Genomic DNA, 21,771 nt, shown 5'->3' with positions numbered 1-21,771 from the left:
TCAATTACATCTCAAAAAAAGTTGAAAAAGAAAAAAATAAAAAACAAAGTACCAAAACACTACCATAAAGCAAGTTATGGTCTCATCAAATCTGGTCACTCTACTAATTATCCAACTGTCATATGCATAAGATAACTAAGGATCTCAATAACCAGGCTATCCTTATGTCAACAATACACAGCTTTGAAATTGTGAAGAGAAATCCTTGATATATTTTCTTTACCTCTTAGCAGTCACTCTCTACAAAAATTAATTTTCATGTTATTTGTAATGTGAATTGGAAGAGTTGTATTAACATTTCTTTTGAATTTTAATGTCCCAAAACTCATTTCTAACAAAGACCAATATCATTTAAAGACACAGAAATTCTAAATATAAGATAGATGGTAGTGGTAATGGATGGCACTCTTTTTAAAATTTTTTTATTTTATATTGGAGTATAGAGATGGTTAGATAGCATCACTGACTCAATGGACATGAGTTTGAGCAAACTCTGGGAGACAGTGAAGGACAGGGAAGCAAAGTGTGCTGCAGTTCATGGGGTCGCAAAGAGACGGACATGACTTAATGACTGAACAACAACACAATGGTAGATTAACAATGTTGTTTTAGAATGGCACTCTCTTTTACTGAGTTTCTAGCCTTCCTTTCATCAAGTAATAATGGCAAAGACTAGGTACTAACCCACAGCTAGGTCAAATAGAAGGAAAGGTGATTTTTTAAACAATATTTTAGCTTTTACACTTTTAAATGTTTATATTTTTAATAGTTATTTTTAAAAACCCTAACACCCCCTTAAATTAACTTTAAAAGGTTTTAAACTATGTAATTATAGTTTTACATTTTCTTAGCATAGAAGATGAAAAAGGAATAGTCATTTTATATCAGAAGATACATGCCTACAAAATGGATCACATATTGGTTTAAGTTTCAGTTAAAAGCAAGTTTTAAAAACACATCAGTAATTTTTGTTCTTCCTTTGTAACTTTTTTCCTTCCCATTTTATCTTTTAGATGCCAAAAGGAATAGACTCCAGATTAGTTACCACTAAAGGCTGATGCTTTTGAACTGTGATGTTGGAGAAGACTCTTGAGAGTCCCTTGGACTGCAAGGAGATCCAACCAGTCCATTCTGAAGGAGATCAGCCCTGGGATTTCTTTGGAAGGAATGATGCTAAAGCTGAAACTCCAGTACTTTGGCCACCTCATGCGAAGAGTTGACTCATTGGAAAAGACTGATGCTGGGAGGGATTGGGGGCAGGAGGAGAAGGGGACGACAGAGGATGAGATGGCTGGATGGCATCACTGACTCGATGGATGTGAGTCTGGGTGAACTCCAGGAGTTGGTGATGGACAGGGAGGCCTGGCATGCTGCGATTCACGGGGTCACAAAGAGTCAGACACGACTGAGTGACTGAACTGAACTGAACTGAACTGAAAGGTCTCTATTGCTGGCATCCCTTATCAGCTCTATATTTGTAAATTTAATAACTAGATCACCACATAAAGTTAACTGAGATAAAAGGGATCATGGCTTGTATTTAACAATTTTATACAAACTCTGAGAAAACTGACCAGTGTTTTGTGTTTAAATAAAAAGGCAAATAATCTAGATTTTTGAATATTAATATTGCAGTTTTTATGTCTATACTATAGGGGAGGAAAAGTAATTTCCCCTCTACCCTTCTAAGTTCTCAGCTGGGACCCCTGTGACAAAAGTCAGATCAGTAGGAGAAAAACAAACAGAAGTTTGTTAACTTGTATATCTCACATATACATGGAAGATACAAAAGGAAATTGAGTAACTCAAAGAGGTAGTTTAGAATTTAGGCTTGAATATAATGTTCAGGTAAAAACAAAGAAAGATGGGTGTAGAGGAGGTCAGTGGTGAAGTGACTAGGAAAAGTAACATAAGCAAGTACAAGGTTATGCAGGTTTATGTCCCTGCTTTCTCCATTTACAAGATTTTCTTGTGATTTAAAGTCATCGTTTTCTTCCTGGTGTAGAGACGGAGACACTCTTATAAACAGAGATTTCCTTTATAAATATAAATTTCTAAACAAAATGGTTATTTCTACTCTGTTTTCAGAGCTTCTCCTGAGAAACAGTGTCTACTGTTTCTCAAAATAATAAGCTTGAAATAACCCTCACACCAAAGAGGCATATTTTGGGATAGCACATTTGGTCTCCTACAGTACAAAATGACAACATCCTAGGCAAACTTCTGTCTGATCAGACACAAATTCATTTAAAATTATAGTGTGACATGACTGCTTTCTTCCATTTTATTAAAAGTAAATATTCTTTGTATTCATTCTTTTACCTGTTTCTAAAGGCCAAATATTTAAAACAAACAATGACTGAATAGGTAACAAACAGATTGTTAAGTACAAGGTAAACAGAAGCCTGGGGCTTCCCAGGTGGCACTAGTGGTAAGAATCTGCCTGCCAATACAGGAGACACAAGAAACACGGGTTTGATCCCTAAGTCCACAAGATCGCCTGGAGAAGGGAATGGCACCCTGATCCGGTATTCTTGCCTGGAGAATCCCATGGACAGAGAGAGGAGCCTGGTGGGCTACAGTCCATGGGGTCGCAAAGAGTCAGATATGACTGAGTGACTTAGTATGAGTGTGTGCGCGTGCGCACACACATACACATGCATATACACACACACACAAACACAGAGAAGCCTATAGCATCATTTATAAAGAAAATGAGTGAGGATCTCACGAAATCAGTGGTTTAATAGATCTGGTTGCTAAAGATGTGATTGTCTCAGAACCTGATGCGTGATTCCTGATCATCGCTGAGGATTAACATTAGAAAATGTGCAGCTTTACTAAAGACATTGTTTTTCACATTATCTCCTTTTAATTTTATGTAGCATGATAGAAAAAAAAGAATATTTTACATTTCTGTTTTTAGTAAAAGACTAGGTTTTCTATAATATCAAACATGTACATAGCATAAACATTAAAATTTGTAGGGATAAAATGTATCTATATTTCTTAAAATGGAGACTGTGCAATGAATTTATCAAATAGCACTTAAAAAACAAAATTAGGCCTTAACTCATGAATACAGCCTTTTCTTAAAGCCTTTTGATTTTAGTTCCACACTCTTGATCTGTAATTCCTTTACACTTTCTGAGCCTTCATTCTACTTCACAGGGCTTATTGTGAAGTTCAAATGAGCCAAGTGTTATGAAATTGAGAAATATTATTTAACTGCTGACTTATTACTCACCTTCTTTAGCTCATTTTTCCCTTTCTTCAAATTTCTTTTCTCACTACTTTGTGAGAAAACACTATGTTGCTCAAGTAACAATGTCTTGTTAAATTTTGGTGAAAATTACAAAGTTTTTTGAACAATTCTTTAAAATTTTCAGAAAATGTTCATAATATCTTTATTGAGAGGATTTCAGAGAACATAATTATAAGTGTTTCCAGGTAATTCGGTATAGATTATTCATTTCTAGGTAAGATAATTATTTTAGAATGAATGCCCAAGGGAAAACTGCTGAGGAGTACAAATTTATAAAACTATTTTATTTCCATATAAAATACAGAATATAAACTATGATAAATTTTAAAATGTGAAACAATGAATGGAAGACAATTTTTATGGATGCATAATCTGGGAAAAGAAAATAGCCAATCTTTCTAATTACATCTAACATACAAATAATCACAGCAGATTTGGACCATCTGTCAAGTTTTTTTTAATTTTATGTATTTTTGACTAGGTATTAAATGCACATGGTATATAATCCAAAGGATACAAATGTAAATAGAATGAAAATTAAGTCTTTCTTTCTTTTCTGCCCACCTAGCTATATAATTCTCCAACAGATGTCATACTTCTCTGCACCCTGCTTGGCCATACATTTTGGGCAAATTAATTTTAATTAGGGAGTAAACATTTCATTTTTTCTTCAGAAGTTCAATCAAGGAATATTTTCAAGATAGGATGCCTCATAGAAAAACAAACGCAAACAAAGGCACCCTAAGAATTTATTCTAAAGAGTTTTATACCTGCCATACTGAGTAAATATGCAGCAAAATGTTTTTTTCCTTTTTTAGAAAATAACTAGAGAAGAAAGCTTCTTTCAATTGGTAAATTCATTACAAAATACCTTTTAAAGAAAAGATGCTTTACCTCTCACATATATAAAGTAACATCAGGTCAAATTCTTAAAGAAATGGGAATATTAGACCACCTTACCTGTCTCCTGAGAAGCCTGTATGCAGGACAAGAAGCAACAGTTAGAACTGGACATGGAACAATGGATGGCTTCAAAATTGGGAAAGCAGTACATAAAGCCTGTATATTGTTACACTGTTTATTTAACTTGTATGCAGAGTACATCATGCAAAATGCTGGGATGACTCACAAGCTGGAATCAAGATGTCTGGGAGAAATATTAGCAACCTTAAATATGCAGATGATACCACTTTAATTGCAGAAAGTGAAAAGGAACTAAAGAGTCTCTTGATGAAGGTGAAAGAAAAGAGTGAAAAAGTTGGCTTAAAACTCAACATTCAAAAAACTAAGATCATGGCATCCAGTCCTATCACTTCATAACAAATAGATGGGGAAAAAGTGGAAACAGTAACAGATTTTATTTTCTTGGGCTCCAAAATCATTACGGACAGTGGCTGCAGCCATGAGATTAAAAGACACTTCCTCCTTGGAAAGAGAGCTATGACAAACCTAGACAGCATATTAAAAAGCAGAGACATCACTTTGCTGACAAAGGTCCGTATAGTCAAAGCTATGGTTTTCCTAGTAGTCATGTACAAATGTGAGAGCTGGACCAGAAAGAAGGCTGAGCGCCAAAAAATTGATACTTTTGAACTGTGGTGCTGGAGAAGGCTCTTGTGAGTCTCTTGGACAGCAAGGAGATCAAACCAGTTAATCTTAAAGGAAATAAACTCTGAATATTCATTGGAAGGACTGATGCTGAAGCTCCAATACTTTGGCCACCTGACACAAAGGGCCAACTCATTGGAAAAGACCTTGATGCTGGGAAAGATTGAGGGCAAGAGGAGAAGAGGGTGACAAAGGATGAGATGGTTGGATGGCATCACTGACTCAATGAACATGAGTTGAGCAAACTCAGGGAAATGGTAAAGAACAGGGAAGTCTGGCATGCTGCAGTTCATGGGGTCACAAAGACCCCATGGCTTAGCAACTGAACATCAGTCAAAAGAAGTGAACCCCAACATATACCCCATTTATTCTAATGAACTGATTTTAAATTATTTGCAATTAACATATTTTTTAGTTCAGTTGGTAAAGAATCTACCTGCAATGCAGGAGACCCCAATTTGATTCCTGTGTCAGGAAGATCTGTTGGAGAAGGGATAGGCTACCCACTCCAGTGTTCTTGAGCTTCCCTTGTGGCTCAGCTGGTAAAGAATCTACCTGCAATGCAGGAGACCTGGGTTTGATCCCTGGGTTGGGAAGATTCCCTGAAGAATTAAAAGCCTACCCATTCCAGTATTCTGGCCTAGAGAATTCCATGGACAATATAGTCCATGGGGTTGCAAAGAGTTGGACACGACTGAGAGACTTTCACTTAACTCACTTCATCTATCAATGGATTTTTGTGAAGGGCTTAATAATACTTAAAAACAGCTCTTCTGTTTATGTTAAACAAACTGTTCAATCATATTTATACTAAAAAGTTTTACTCCAAAAAGTAAAGATTTTGCCTTAAAAAAAAAAAGTTAGCTGTCAGCCAAGCCTCTGTTCAAATTACTAGAAAATCTGAATTAATAGAAACAAAATGAAAAGAGTTAATATCCAATATCCATGGTATACTACAAAGGAAAGAAACTTAGCAGGGAGTCTTTTTTCCATCGTCATATGAACTAAACAAAAAGACAAAGTCCTTAGAAAAGTTAAACTCCTTAATGACTTACAGGTACACAGATTTTTAATTCATTCTGTCCTTTCTATTTTTACAGCCCATGCCCTACTTCACATTTTCTTTGCCTCTTGCCTAAACCATTGTACATTTCCTCACTGGTCTCTCCCTTCCAGTGGGGTTCCACAGGAAAAAAAAAGGATTTTTACAGTTTAAAAACATTCAGAAAGTGCTAGGTTAAGTGATATTTGAAAATTTTTAACCTATAGTCCTCACTGACTTTAATATTCCATGTGTATTGTAAGTTCCCAAGATACTACAGTATATAACCACTTCATAGTACTATGCTGATGCTCTAAGCAGTATGAAAAATGTTGGCATAAGTGATAAACTACTATATAGGTCAAAGTCCTACTTTCCCTTTCCAAGTTCACCTCCCACTGTGCTTCCAGCATCCTGTAATGTCTATTACTGTTTTATATCTCTGTGCCTTTGTTCAGGATGCCTCTCTATCTGCAGTGTCCTTCCTCTTGTCTCTACTTACTGAAATCATGTCCAGTTATAAAGGTATAGGATCAAAAGGTACCTCCTCCTGGAAGTCACTTCAAATTCTTGTCAATCTGATTTTTTTCAATTTTCCCAAGAACTCTATGATGTTTTTGTAGCATTTATTGTCACCTTAGGTTATATTGTAACTCTAACTTTCTTCTTCACTAAATTATAAGGTATGGAAAATAAGAATTTCCTAATACATAGTTGGTTTTAAAAACACTTATGAATTGAAATAGTAACTTTAATTTTTCCAAAGAATGCCTGAAAATAAATCTCATTTCATTATACAAATACATACAAGCCCACAAACCTGATGGAACTGATGTTACCACCTCCCCCTACCACCATTTGACAGATTATTATAAACATCATAATTATTAAGTAGTTAACATTTGTGAACAGTAACTATATGCCAGGTACTGAGCTAAGAGCTGTATGCAATTTATTTCATTTAATCTTCAAAACTATCAGGTAAAGTAGGTTCCATTATTACCATGAATTTACAGGTGAGGAAACTGAAGCTCCAAGAGGCAAAATTATATGCCCAAGGTCTGACAGTAGTAGGTTAAGATAGAATAAGTTGCAGAGCTTAGAACAAGATTCAGATCTGATTGCAAAGCTCACTGTTAACTGCTACTCTTTGCTGCCTTTCAGTATTTGCCCAAGATGTTCTCACTAATAAACCATGATGCTAATCAAAATTCATTTAAATTTAGTAATAAAGAGTATTCAAAATTTTCAGAGTTCAAAATTCACTAAAGTAAAATCTGACATCTATACTATTGAAACACAACTTCAAAAATGAAAGTGAAAGAGTTACTTACTTGCACAATTTGCCTTCTGCCATGTGGAATTAAAAAACTCAGACAGAATCACAACTATTTGCATTCTATCTGCCATTAAAAGGCTTCTGGCACAACTATGACTCTCTGAAGAATTCTGTAACCAAACAAAAGAAAAAAATACAATCTGAGTATTCTTAGACTTCCCAAACAACAACCTGAGGCCCAAAAAACCTTATAAAAATAATTCATATTTATTATAAGCTTTTGGGGGCTTCCCAGGTGGCTCAGTGGTAAAGAATCTCCCTGTCAAAGCAGGAGATGCAGGTTTGATCCCTGGGTCAGGAAGATATCCTGGAGGAGGAAATGGCAACCCACTCCAGTATTCTTGCTTGGAAAATTCCATAGACAGAGGAGCCTGGCAGGCTATAGTCCATGGGGTCACAAAGAGTCTGACACAACTGAGCAATGGAGCACATATGCATTATAAGCATTTAATATTTTGTTATAATCAAATGACATCATTAATAATAACTGTAATAAAACAATAGCAGCTACCATTTATTGGTACCAGGTTCACTTACAAAGGAAGAAAATCTTTGCTTCTTAAATATTTGCTTCTATGGTACCATTTCAACTACTTAGGCCCACATATAATATTAATATACTTCTTATGAACAGGAAAATATTCTGGAAAGCTGTTCACCAAAATGTAGCAGTAGCTATCTCTAAATAATGGAAATAGAGGGGTTTTCATTTTCTTTTTTGCCTCTTTTACACTATCCAAACTTTTCTACAATGAACATATATTATTTATGCATTTTTAAAAATCTGGTGGGTAAATGATGACAAAACATTGTTTCATCTTCTGGGCAGTTTTGGCTCAAAATCTTAAAATCCACAAGAATGGATTTACACTATGTAAATGATAAATTCAAGTTCCTGAATTACTGGGTCCTTATCTATTTCCTTTCCTTTTTGCCACAAGCAAAGTTAAGTCTTGCTGACCCTTCATCCTTTCAGTTATTTAACTTCTATTATTTACCAGGCATTATAAGTCCCCTGGAGTTTTGGGGATAAGTTTTCCCTGATGGTCCAGAGGTTAAGAATCTGCTTTGCAATGCAGTTCAATCCCTAATCGGGGAACTAGACCCTACATGCCTGTGGGCTGCTACTGAAGCCTGCATGCTCTGGAGCCTACAAGATACAACTAGAGATTCCATTTACTGCAACAAAAGATCTTACATGCTGCAACTAAGACACAACATAGCCAAATAAATAAATAAAATATTTTCTTAAAAAAAGAATCCTGGTGTATTGAGGGTACAAAGAGTGATAAGGCATGCCATCAACACTGGGCCTTCAAGAACCTCCCCAGAGACATACAGATAAGGAATTAGTGTGATGAGTAATAAATGAGAGAGTGTGCTAGCTCTAGAAAAGAACTGATCAGCCATGTGGGGTTAGAAAAGAGGGAAGTTGGGCTTAACAGCAGAAATCTTGCTTTAAAATATCTCTGAAGATCATTTTGGGATGATTACCCATTCTGTGGCTTAGTTTTGTTAACTCATTAAAAGATGCAACCTCGAATAATATATGTTAAAAGCCCCTTTCCTAGAATTGCTTTCAGAGCAATATCAGCTATAGCAGAAAATTTCAGGAAAGAAAATGAAACAATATTTTGTGATAATTTACCTATCAGATTAAAATGGAATGTGGCCTAAAGAGTCAGACAAACCTGAATTACTAGCTGGCAATCTCGGAAAGCTGAGGTAAACTCTATGAGGCCCAGTTTCATAATCACTGAGTCCTACAGGTACCGTATTAAATGAAACAGCATAGAAGAATCACTTAGCACACTGTCTGGCACCCAGTAAGTAACTGATATTTGCTATTTCACCTAGCTACCTGTTGCCAACAAAAGTGCTCTAGGTGGGTGTAGCTGGCTAAGTGTAACCTGTTACTTAAGAAGGAATTGGATGTAAGTGGATGATTGGCTATTTTAAAAGTCAATACAGAATAACCTGTATGAGTGGTCAGTGTGTGGAATAGTTCAGTTGAGGAAGACATCAATGTAGTTGGGAGAAATGAGGAGAGTTCATGGAGGAAGCAGGATTTGAACTAAGCCCAATACTAATAAAGGGGCAATATAGTGGTTAGGGCTCCACACTCAAACCCAGATTCAATCCCGGTTGGGGAACTAACATCCCACATGATGCATGTGTGCTAAGTCGCTTGCCATGTCTGACTCTGCGACCCATGGACTGTAGCTCACCAGGCTACTCTGTCTGTGGGATTCTCCAGGCAAGAATACTGGAGTGGGTTGCCATGCCCTTCCCTGGGGATCTTCCCAACCCAGGAATTGAACCCGTATCTCTTATGTTCCTGCATTGGCAGGCGGGTTCTTTACCACTAGTGGCACCTGGGAAGCCCAGGGAAAAGGGAAGAAAGGGGAAAAGGTTTTAAATGGAGTAAATAAAATGATCAAGGGGTGAAAGAAGGAATGACTATGTGGTATTCAGGGAGTATCCAGGAGGCCAATGGAAGGTACCACTATGAAAGTAGAGGTAGTAGAGGGAGAAGTCAGGGAAACTTTTTAAGATGTTTGAGAAAGATGGCCTGTCAAACAGAGTTTGGAGAGCATGGGTCTAGGTTACAATATGTATGGTGAGGCAGGAGACTAATTAGACTATTTCCATAGTTCATATATGATGAGAAAATGGTGGCAACCATGAGAATGGAAGGGAAATGATGAATAACCCCAGTGATGATGATGTACTTTTGAATACCTAGTGGTTCTAAATGCCCTAAATGTATAGCTCATTAAATCCTTGTAAAAACTCTATGAAATAGACAGACCATCCTTCTGGATTAAACCCAGCCACTTTCACTGCATGGGGCTCATGACATGGCACCTGCTCACTTTCTCAGGCTCAAATCACTAGTTTCCTCCTGGCTCACAGTGCTTTGAGTTCTTTCTAGTCCTTAAACACACCAGACTCTTGGAGTCTTTACACCTGCTACTTCTTTACATGTATATATTCTCCCCATTCTCCCACCCTCTCAAATTTTAGGTGTCTTTAACTATTCACCACTTCTATCTATTCCCAGCCTGAGTCCTGATCAGCACTCTTATTACATGCTTTGGTGGCATCTGGGATTTTTTTCTTTGCAACACTTATATCACACCTGAACTAAATAATTACAATGATGTTTAATGTCTGTTTCCTCTATCAGACTATAAGCTCTTCTCATTCACAGATATATCCCTAGTAAGTACAACTACCCTGCACATCATAAGTATTCAAGAATTTTTCTGAATGAATAAGAACCAGTGCTGGAGAAGGAAATGGCAACCCACTCCAGTAATCTTGCCTGGGAAATCCCATGGACAGAGGAGCCTGGTGGGCCACAGTCTATGGGGTCCCAACAGTCAGACATGACTTAGCAACTAAACCACAAAGAAACAGTGTATTCTGATCTCTAATGAAAGACAGACATATTATATCATGTTGTGTTTCAATCTCCTCCTTCTATTCCTAAGATTTTGTAAATCTACACTAAAATTATGTTGAACACTTCCAGATACATATCCTCAATTACTAGCACCTTCATAAATATATACACATATCTATATGTCTATCTGGGCTTCCCAGGTGGCACTAGTGGTAAAGAACCTGCCTGCCAATGCAGCTGACATAGGAGATGTGGGTTTGATCCCTGGGTCGAGTAGATTCCCTCGAAGAGGAAATGACAACCCACTCCAGTATTCTTGCCTGGAGAACCCCATGGACAGAGGAGCCTGACAGACTATAGTCTATAGGGTCGCAAAGAGTCAGATACAACTGAAGTGACTTAGCACACAAACATATGTCTATCTATCTGCCTATATAAATTTTAAACGAACCAAGTAGAATAAGATAGAGATTAGCAATTCAGAATGGGAGGAGGAGAGGCAAAGCATCTTGGCAACCACTCTGATGATGGTGAACAGCTCAATGAAACTATATTCCTATCAGTTTAAACTAAAAGAAGAAAGTATGATTCAAGTAAGAAGGAATCCATTAATTCCATTATTCAGGTTTCACAAATCACAGTATTCTTTATCTTGAGATAATAAAACTATATTGAGTCCTTGACCTATTAATTCCAAGAGAAAGTGACTAGAAAATAGAATTCTCTTCAGATAACTATTACAGATAAATCAATCAGTTTGCTGCACCACAAAAATAGCGTGCTAATTTCTACCATTGATTCTTTTTCTCTTTACACTCTCCTCCTCTCTCGATCAATCCATGGACATGGATTCACACTAAAGAGTTGAGAAAGAATGTCTTGATAAAATTCTGCTTGTAGGTTTTCTCCGATAAGCACCCCCCCTCTTGCTCTCTTCCCTCCTTTAATTCAGCATCTTCACTCTTTTGTTCTAAAATCCTATTGTACAATTCGTAACATTCACATGGATGTTTTTTTCCTTTTAAAATTTTTCTCAATATAGATTAACTTTATTTCCCTAACTACACTGATAATTTTAAGTTTGAAGCCTGGACTATCCCCTCCTTTTCCTTCAGTACCCTTTTACCTGTTCAATATTTAAGAATAGCATGTACTTGCTAATTAAACTGATTTAAATGAAAGACTTAAGTCAAAGAAAATACATTACTCTCCAGAAACAACTCCCTGCTGCACACACACAAAGGACAACTGATCATTTTAAGTTCACTCCTAAGAAATTCATACATATTTTTCCATATGTTCATTACTACACATAATGGCTCAATTCCCACACCCATCTGAAAAAGCCTACTAAACCCATGAAATACCCCCAGAAGTTCAGAAATCATGCTTTTGAGCTATGGCATCCAGCTCTACTGAGGAAAGGGGTGGATGAGTTGGGAGAGGAAATATAAATTGGGGAAAGGGTCTTTCTGCCTCTTGTTCTCTCTCCTCTGATCCTTTCACACAACAGTGAGGCAAGCCAGGTATGCAGGTCACTGGTAGAATCTGAGACACAAAGCAGAGGACACAGTTCATGCCACCCTTACATTGCCATGGGCAGTGGGGAACTCATGTGGAAATTCATACACAAATTGGCCCTTAATTGGCCCACAGAAGCCCATAACACTGTACCACCAGAGTTTGGGGTAATTTTTTAACCTCATCTTAATTCCACAGAAACTACACAAATGAGAAAAGTATTTGCTGCCTCAAGAGCTAAGCAGTGCAACACGATTCACAGTCATTCTGACCACAGAACAACTAACCCACTTACTGCTTAAATCTGTTATGATGCCTACATACCTGCTATAGTATGATAGCAAGGGACAAGTCTTGGGTGCTTTAAAATAATGGGGTATACACACACACACACACACACACATACACACACACACACACACACATATATATCCCTGGCTATAGAGAAGGCAATGGTACCCCACTCCAGTACTCTTACCTGGAAAATCCCTTGGACGGAAGAGCCTGGTAGGCTATAGTCCATGGGGTCGCTAAGAGTTGGACACGACTGAGTGACTTCACTTTCACTTTTCACTTTCATGCATTGGAGAAGGAAATGGCAACCCACTCCAGTGTTCTTGCCTGGAGAATCCCAGGGACGGCGGAGCCTGGTGGGCTGCCATCTATGGGGTTGCACAGAGTCAGACACGACTGCCGCGACTTAGCAGCAGCATACCCAATAGAAGGATGCACGAAAATATTGCATGTAAGCCTAAACTTGCTTGAAAACTTACTCTTTACAGAAAGACTGAGCATAGAATTTATTTAATGCAAATAAATTCCCTATTTATATAAAAATGCATACTTATGTCAAGTAATATCAGGCTGACAAAGTAGGGGATGCAATGTCTAAATACGTCTAAATTCTGTCAAATCAACCATGATTTATGAAATAATTCCAATCATATTTTCATGAGACTTTTTTTTCTCAGTACAAGAGGAACTTTCCATTCCATAATCCCAATGTCATTCCTCATGTTGTTCCTTTAAAAGGGATATCCAGCTCATACCTCATGACTCCCACCAGCCTTGATACTAATCCTTTCCTAAGCTAAGCCCTATAAGGTACTTAGGAACAGGGACATGTCTCTGTGTCTTTCTTTTAATTAAGTGCCTCATAGCGTGTACCACATGACCAGAAGAGCTCTGAGTACCAAGACACGAGAGCAGCTTTACTATTTTGTAAAATTTTAGTTCCCATTTACTGAAAACTATCACTATGTGCCAGTTTTTTTTTTTCTTTTATAAAATATTTATTTCCTTACTAGGCTGTGCCAGGTCTTAGTTGTAGCATGCAGGATCTTTTAATTGCGGCATGTGGGATCCTATTTCCTAAGCAGTGATCAAACTTGGGACCTCTGCATTGGAAGCTTTAAGGCTTAGCCACTGGACCACCACGGAAGTCCCTGTGCCTGTTTTCTACGAGTTCCTTTTATCTCCATCTTACACATGAGAAAACAGGCCCAGAGAATATAACTTGCTTAGAGTACACCTCTAATAAGAGAGAAGAAATGGTGTCCTAGCCAAATGCCTCCAGACTGTATTAATGACTAAAATGGCCTTTCATGCATTATCTCTTTTTTTATTCTTTTAACAGTCACATCTGGCAGCAGTTTTTCTCCATTTTACAGAGGAGGAAACTAAGACTCCAAGATAATTAATCTGAGGTCAAACTTCTAGAAAGTGGTGAATCTGAAACGGTTTGGCTACAAAGTTCAAGTTCCTCATCACCACCACACTGCAGTTTCTCCACTTCACCTGGGGTTTCAGGAAAAGAGTCCTTCCTGGGAACTGCAAGTGGAGAAAGGAAGAAGCTGTGGCAGAGTTGGGGCAAAGGGGTGAAGGAAAGGAAGAAAAGGTAGGGTTGGGGGGCAGAAGCCCCAAGAAAACTAGTCATACCTATCTGCAAATATGTACCGAAAGAGGCCCAACAGCAGCCATGGAGGCAAAAATCCAAACCTCAAGCCCTCCCTATACCACCACCCACTTTTCTGATGCCCCTAACTCCACTGCCCCAATCCAACCTCGTTTTCTCACAGATGGGGACACTGAGGAGCCCCCCCACCCCCGCCCCACCCCGAGTTAACTATCATTACATCCTCCTCACTTCCCAACAATCCACACCAGAGGTCCCGGGTGTGCTCTTCTACCCACCCCCACGGCTCGGCTGATGTTGTCCATCTTGTTGGCGACCTGTTGGAAGAGTGGGTAGCAGGTCTGACAGAGGCGCACCGGCCGGGCGCCGCGCACTAGACACCCGGTCAGCTCAGCACTGCTGTTGGCGAAGTCCAGCAGCAGCTCCCGGCACTCTGGATCCAGATCCGGCAAATCTGGGGGTAGTGACAGTGGCCCCATCCTTCCGCCCTGCAGCAGAGCCAGGGACAAGTCTTCCACCTCCAGCAACTGCTCCTCCGACAGGAGGTCGTGGAGGACCCTGTGGGGGCTGCTGCCCACGGAGAAGGTGCCCAGAGCCAGTCCCGACCACAGCAGCACCACCAACAGCAGCCGCAGCAGCAGCAATGATGACCTCCGCCGCTCGATGGTCCGGTTCGGGTCCATCGCGGTGTTCCACAACCCCCAAGGCGCAAACTGCCTCCTGTTCACTTCCAGTCGGGGCTGCGGATAGCAGCCGCTTCCGGCTTCCTCAGGCGCAGGCCGCTACCACGGTCACGAGGTGCGCGCGTCACGGCCCCGCCCCCGGCGCGCGGCTCCCCGCCGCATTGGCCCCCGAGAGCCGCTCGCGCCGCAGGCTGGCGCGCGTGCGGGAGCGCGCACACACGGGCGGCGTCGCGCTCCCAGCCGGTGACAAGCACCTGAATCAGGGTCGCGCGAGACCCGGGCGGCGTCCAGCTGTGGAACACCGAGCCGAGGCTCGCTCGCGCTGTGAATACAGGCGTCGGCCGCTTTGAACAGTTAAATTTTGGGAGTCTTGCCCTCAGTTGCCCACCGCCTTTGGAGTTTGCTGAGTTCTACAAGTCTGAGGAATTATGTACCACAGAAAGACGGACGGCCTCCGCCGTGGGAATTAACGAGTGAGTTGCTGACGGAGCCTGCTGGCAGGTGCCTTTGCAGGTTTCTTTTAATTGGGTGTTTCTTAGTATAATTTTTCCCCTCAAGATATTTGGAAAGAGTAATAATGTCTCTTGGTTGTTTTTGATTGTGGAGCCTAGTGGCTTACAAACTTGTTCTTGTTTTTAACTCTAAACTGTGTCAGCTCTGTCCGATAGACTTCCCGAGGTGATGGAAAGATTCTACATCTACGCTAATACGGTAGCCACTAGCCTGCTTGTGACTGTTGAGCACTCGTACTGTAGCGACCGCGACCCGGGAACTGAATTTTTAACCGTACTGAATTTGAATGTGAATAGCCCTGTCTGGCGAGCGGTGCCATGTTGGACAGCGCCCGTCTACGTTTTCTCACTGTGTAGCCTGGTCCTGGGATGGCTACTGTCCATGTTTCCTTGCGACTGAAGGGGTCCCTGGGGTGCAGCACAAACCTGTATCCAGTGCAAAAAGTTGGAAAATCCTGACCAAACCGCTCAAGTTCCTCTCCAGTTTCCGACAAGCCGAGGCAATCTTTGGGGACACTCTGAAAAGTGTCCTGATACCACTACTGGGCTGCGTAAAGAATTTAGCTAATGACCTAGGAAACGGTTTTCTGACAAGTATCTAACAAATGTGGTAGAAAAATTATTTCCTGGCTGTTTTGTGTCATCTTGCTTTTGTTTTTGCCTTGAGAATTGCGGAGCTCCTTCATTTTATGGTGTTATTTTCTGTTTCTGAGAGTTGTTAAACTTTTTAGCCAATCTGATTATTGTTCTGTGTTCCTAATGGGAAAGGGTCTATAATTTTTTTAATGCCCCTTTAATTTATCCTTTTACTAATAAAAACAATATTGCAGGTAATCATATCTATACAAGGTTGATATACATTTAAGATTAATTTCTAGCAGTAGACTTGCTGGGCCAGAGAGTATGTGCATTTACGATGTTGTTGATTGTGCTATATTTCTTTCCATGGAGGTTTAATAATTTATTCACAAGGGTTCCTAAAGAGCTCTTGAGTGGTAATTCTAATATATAGAAAGACCTAAAAGTTATATGATGACCTTTGAGAAAATTAAGACAGCTTATTTTCCTGGGGTGGCTAATGTCCAGGCTTCCTTAGGGCTGAAGGGGTTCCTGGGAATGCAGCACAAACCTGCATTCAACGCAAACACCTGGAAAATCCTGGACAAACCATTCAATCTCAAACTTCCGTTCCTGGAACAATGTCATCCTAAAGCCATTAGATCAAGTAGAGTAAAGTAGACATCTATGGTTTGTTGGGTGGGGATGTCAGAAATCCAGAGAGGGATATTGGAGCACAGGTAAGAAGAGGAAGACATGGTGAGGTTGGGGGAATCCTGATGCAGGGTATTGGATCCTGAGTTGGGTAAGAAAGGTTTCCATGTAAGGGAAGGTACAGCAGTGACTGGGATTTTGCTTACCTTCAGAAGGATTCATCAAATAGGTAAATATATTAAGGATAATGGGAGTCTGGTTTCTTATTGTCCAAGAAGGGAGTTACAAACAGGAAAAGGGAGAAAACAAATAGGAAGGGAGAATGAACTCTGTAGTGTTGGAATGGGTCAGTAGCTTAGTCGTGTCTGACTCTTTGCAACCCCATGGACTATAACACATGAGGCTCCACTGCCCATGGGATTCTCCGAGCAAGAATACTGGAATGGGTTGCCATTTCCTTCTCCAGTGTTGGAATAGAATTAGCAATATCAGTGGTTGCAATTCATAGAGATATAGAAATAGATTGTGGCTTCTAAATGTCATTCTCTACAAAAAGGAATCAAGAATTCTTACAGAAATAGCTGATTCTACCACTGGGGCAGGAAAAGCATAAGTTTAGCCTGGATCATCTTTTTGTACTAGAAAGTAAGGAAGTGCTGGAAGAATGATGGGAACACGTCCAGAACACACAGAGGACTCCCCTCGTGGTCCAGTGGCTAAGGATCTGACTTACAATATAGGAGACATGGGTTCCATCCCTGGTCAGGGAACTAAGATCCCACATGCCATAGGGCAACCAAGCCTGCATGCTACAACTAGAGAGAGTCCATGTACGAAAGCAAAAACCCCACATGCCGCAACTAATACCCAACACAACCAAATAAATAAATACTTTTTTAAAAAAGAACACATGGAAACCAGTTTAACTAGGCTTCCCACTGGCCATATCTGGGACAATTTGAGGATCAAAATAATGGTGGTTAATGGGTCGTAAACCATTGAATAAAGCAGGAAACCATGAGCCTATAGTGGTATATTTAAATAAATGAATAAGGTGAATGTTTCATGGGGATTAAAGTATTTACATATTTTCAAAATCACCTGCTTAAAAACATATATTGATTATAAATGGGAAAATATGAGTAACTTTACAGTGGAGAAGCCTGTCAGATTCCACATTAATCAAATGAGCAACATGAACATCATCATAATGGAACAAATAGAAACTGTAATGCCACCTGATAGAATGCAGTTAGCAGAACATAGCACCAGTTCTATTATACTCCTACCAAAGATGCATAAACTTATTCTAATCATGAGAAAATATCATATGAATCAAGTTAAGGTCCATTCTGCAAAATATCTAGCCTGTAATCTCTAGTGTTATGAGTCAAGAAAAGATTGAGGAATTGCACCTGACATAAAAGACATTGTCTGGACAACTAGTGAAATTTGAATGCGATCTGAAAATTAGATGGTAGTAATGTACAATGTTAATTTCCTGATTTTGATAGTTGTATTGTGATTATGCAAGAAAATGTTTTTATTTGTATAAAATACACAGAAAAGCATTCAGGGGTGATAGGACATCAAGTCAGCAACTTACTTTTTTTTTTTTTGAGGTTATAGCTTATTTTAAATACTGTGTTAGTTTCAAGTATACAGCAAAGTGATTCAGTCATATATTTATATTTTCAGATTATTTTCCATTATAGGTTATTATAAAATATGAAATATTGTTCCTGTGTTATATAGTAAATCCTTGTTGCTTACCTATTTTATATTCAGTAGTGTGTATCTGTTAATCCCATACTTCTAATTTATCCCTCTCCCCTCTCCCTTTCCCCATTGGTAACCATTAGTTTGTTTTCTATGCCTGTGAGTCTGTTTATGCTTTGTATATACATTCATTTGTATTATTTTTTAGATTCCACATATAAGTGATATCATATAATATTTGTCTTCTTCTCTCTGACTTACTTCACATAGTATGATGTTCTCTAGGTCTATCCGTATTGCTGCAAATGGCAATATTTCATTCTTTTGATGGCTGAGTAGAATTCCATTGTATACATCTTCTTTAGCCATTCATCTGTCAATGGACACTTAGGTTGCTTCCATGTCTTTGGCTGTTGTAAGTAGTCACTATTGTAAATAGTGCTGCTGTGAACATTGGGATGAGTGTACCTTTTCAAATTCGAGTTTTTCATCTTTTCCAGATATATGCCCAGGAGTGAGATTGCTGGATCATATAGTAGCTCTGTTTTTAGTTTTTATAAGGAACTTCCAGACTGTTTTTCATAATGGCTGCACCAATTTAAATTCCCGCCAACAGTGTAGGGGAGTTCTCTTTTCTCTACACCCTCTCCAGCATTTGTCATTTGTAGATTTTTTTTTATGATAGCCATTCTGACTGGTGTGAGGTGATATCTCATTGTCATTTTGATTCAGCAACTTACTTTCAGTTGGTTCTGGAAAGAAATGATTTGTACTGTGCTTCCAACATTTTTGTAAGCTTGAAATTGTTTCAAAATCTAAAAATACATTGTAAAAAAATTAGGGTACAGCAATGCAATAAAATTCTGTGCATTTGAAACCTTAGGTACCCAATGTGGAATAATTGCCAATATAAATGGAAAAAAATGTCAGAAAAAAGAATTTTTAATGCTCCTGTATTCATATACAGAGACTGTCTCCAGAAGAATACATAAAATGTGGTCACTTTGATAGAATAGGAATTGAATTGAATATTATGGGAAGAGGGCTAGAACAGGCTATTCATTGTAAAGTTTATTACTTTAAAATTTTTGTTCCATGTAAATATTCTTACTCAAAAAATTAATAAAAATGAAAAGATAGTTTCTTAATTTGTCAGGTATCAGTGGGTTCAGGACATTTGTGAATCCTACCATGTGTATATCTTTCTGAGTAGAATGTTACAACTTTCTTCATAGTTTTTTTTTAATAGGGGTCTGTGATCCAAAAGATTAATAACCATAGATTTGAAATAAACCCAAGGGACTTACCTGGTGATCCAGTGGTCAAAAATCCACTTTCCAATGCAGGGGATGTGGGTTCAACCCCTGGTCGAGGAACTGAGATCTCACATGCCACAGTGCTACAACTAGAGAGAAGCTCACATGCCACAACAAAGAGCCAGTGCACCACAACTAAGATCCAGCACAGCCAAAAATAAATATTAAAAAGAAAATAAATTCAGACTCGCTCTGCAGCCCCCGCCTCCCGTGCGCAACTCTCCGACCCACGTGAACCTCCCCTCCAGCCACTGCTGCCACCCTTCGGAATGGCCAACAGGGGACCTGCGTACGGCCTGAACCAGGAGGTACAGCAGAAGATTGATAAACAATACGATGCGGACCTGGAGCAAATCCTGATCCAGTGGATCACCACCCAGTGCCGCAAGCATGTGAGCCGGCCTCAGCCTGGGTGCAAGAACTTCCAGAACTGGCTCAAGAATGGCACGGTGCTGTGTGAGCTCATTAATGGGCTGTACCCCGAGGGACAGGCCCCAGTGAAGAAGATCCAGGCCTCCACCACAGCCTTCAAGCAGATGGAGCAGATCTCCCAGTTCCTGCAAGCAGCCAAGCGCTACGGCATCAATACCAATGACATCTCCCAGACTGTGGACCTCTGGGAAGGAAAGAGTATGGCCTGTGTGCAGCGGATTCTGATGAATCTGGGCGGGCTAGTGGTAGCACGGGACGATGGGCTCTTCTCTGGAGATCCTAACTGGTTTACCAAGAAATCCAAGGAGAACCCTCGGTACTTCCCGGACAACCAACTGCAGGAGAGCAAGAATGCGATTGGCTTACAGATAGGGACCAACCGCGGGGCTTCTCAGGCAGGCGTGACCGACTATGCGATGCCACGCCAGATCCTCTGATCTGCTCTTCAGCCCTGCCCCTGCCCTCCATGAATGGTTAATATATATGTTTGTTTGTTTGTTTTTTAGCACTGACATTTCCTGAGAGCTCCTGGGAGCTCTCACACTCCCTTCTAACAGGGTGGGGGCCTGGCTTGTCTCCTCCAGGGGTGCCCGATGGTGGCCTCCCCTTTGTGCTGACTAATACATTCCCTTCTCCAAACCTACAAAACTGGACCAACTGGCCTCTTTTCCCCTGGGACCAAAATTGTGGGGGGGGGGGGGGGGGCGGGGTCTCACCCCCTCTCCACACCATACCTCTTCTCTTTTCTCTGGCCTCTTCCCTCTGAGCCCTATGCCCTAATCCATTCCTTAGCTGGAAATCAAGGATGCTGCCTGATGGCCTTCTCCTCCAAGTATGCCTTGCCCACAGCTGTGGCTGCAGGGAATTAATTTATATGGAGGGACCTGTGGCAACCGCCATCCCAGCCCCAGATGGACTGCACTCACCACACTTTGGAGGCAGCCTGCCCTGGCAGAGGCCCCCAGGCTTCTCATTTTCCATTCCTTTCTGTGGCTAAGGGGTGAGGGTGAGGGGGCCTGGGAGGGAAGGCTGCTCTCCATGGGCTGGGGCTTGAAGAATCTTGAGTTTGCTGATTTAAATACAGAATCTTTGTCTTAAAAATAAATAAATAAATAAATGCAAATGAAATTCCTTCCTACAAGTTTAAGAATTACATTAATTTTGCTTTTATCTCACATATCTTAGAATATGTGACACAGACAATAAAGCAAAACAAAAAAAGTAGTTTATTGTGGTAGGTGCTAGAATAAACAAAGATCACTAGAACACTACTGTGCTCTCAAAAAATAGAACATAAAACCAAATTGTGTATAGTAAAGTTAAATATTAAAGGAGGTAATGTGGAGATGTTTTAGGAGCATTAAGTACTGAACTAACTGTGCCTAGGGATCTGGAGAAGAGTCAGAAACCTTTTCAAAGAGGAGGCAGTTTTTGAGTGGGGCTTTATAGAATGAGTAGGAATTCACCCAGTGGCAGCTCTAGAATGTCTCTGTTGGAGGAGCGAGTGGCAGCCATCTAGACAGAAGGAAAAATTGGAGAATTTGTCTTAAAGTTGTATTTGCATGGCAAGCACACTATTTTTATTTAGAACTCATGTTTATTAGGGTTACTGATGAAGATTATGAGGATAGTGCTAAAAGCAATCTGCCTACTTGCTAAAAAGCTCAAGTTTTATCCTTGTAGGCAATGGGGAACCTTTAAAAGATTTAATCAGGACAATCATATAGGCATTTTATGAAAAGAACACTCACAGCAGTGGATTTTTTTTTTTTTTTGCAGTACCAAGTCTAAAGCATAA

General features: G+C 39.8%; 2 protein-coding genes across 3 annotated transcripts in view; one reads left to right on the top strand and one right to left on the bottom strand.

Moving 5' to 3' along the window:
• The window catches only part of OSTM1 (osteoclastogenesis associated transmembrane protein 1), a 40,864-nt gene extending 25,985 nt beyond the window's left edge, over window positions 1–14,879 (bottom strand). The window contains exons 1-2 of the mRNA XM_055535276.1: window positions 14,378–14,879; window positions 7,250–7,364 (exon numbers count right to left, since the gene is read on the bottom strand). Coding sequence (XP_055391251.1) covers window positions 7,250–7,364; window positions 14,378–14,782 — 520 coding nt within the window. The 5' untranslated portion in view covers window positions 14,783–14,879. The remainder of the gene's footprint in view (window positions 1–7,249; window positions 7,365–14,377) is intronic.
• A 120-nt stretch (window positions 14,880–14,999) lies between these two features.
• Window positions 15,000–20,410, top strand: LOC129619841 (transgelin-2-like). Of its 2 annotated transcripts, none has more exons than XM_055535277.1 (2): window positions 15,000–15,255; window positions 15,438–20,410. In XM_055535277.1, exon 2 carries the CDS (start codon window positions 19,811–19,813, stop codon window positions 20,408–20,410), a length of 600 nt encoding a protein of 199 aa, XP_055391252.1. In that variant the 5' UTR covers window positions 15,000–15,255; window positions 15,438–19,810. The 2 variants fall into 2 exon arrangements, with proteins under 2 accessions (XP_055391252.1, XP_055391253.1); XM_055535278.1 differs by having other exon boundaries at window positions 15,000–15,283.
• Window positions 20,411–21,771: the final 1,361 nt, after the last annotated feature.

This window comes from Bubalus kerabau, chromosome 9, assembly GCF_029407905.1.
Source record: "Bubalus kerabau isolate K-KA32 ecotype Philippines breed swamp buffalo chromosome 9, PCC_UOA_SB_1v2, whole genome shotgun sequence".
Classification (NCBI taxonomy): domain Eukaryota; kingdom Metazoa; phylum Chordata; class Mammalia; order Artiodactyla; family Bovidae; genus Bubalus; species Bubalus kerabau.
This window is presented reverse-complemented; position numbering and strand designations above follow the sequence as displayed.

What these genes read in the sequence shown, in the direction of transcription:
- LOC129619841 (XM_055535277.1), top strand. Translation starts at nt 19,811, where the DNA reads ATGGCCAACAGGGGACCTGCGTACGGCCTGAACCAGGAGGTACAGCAG.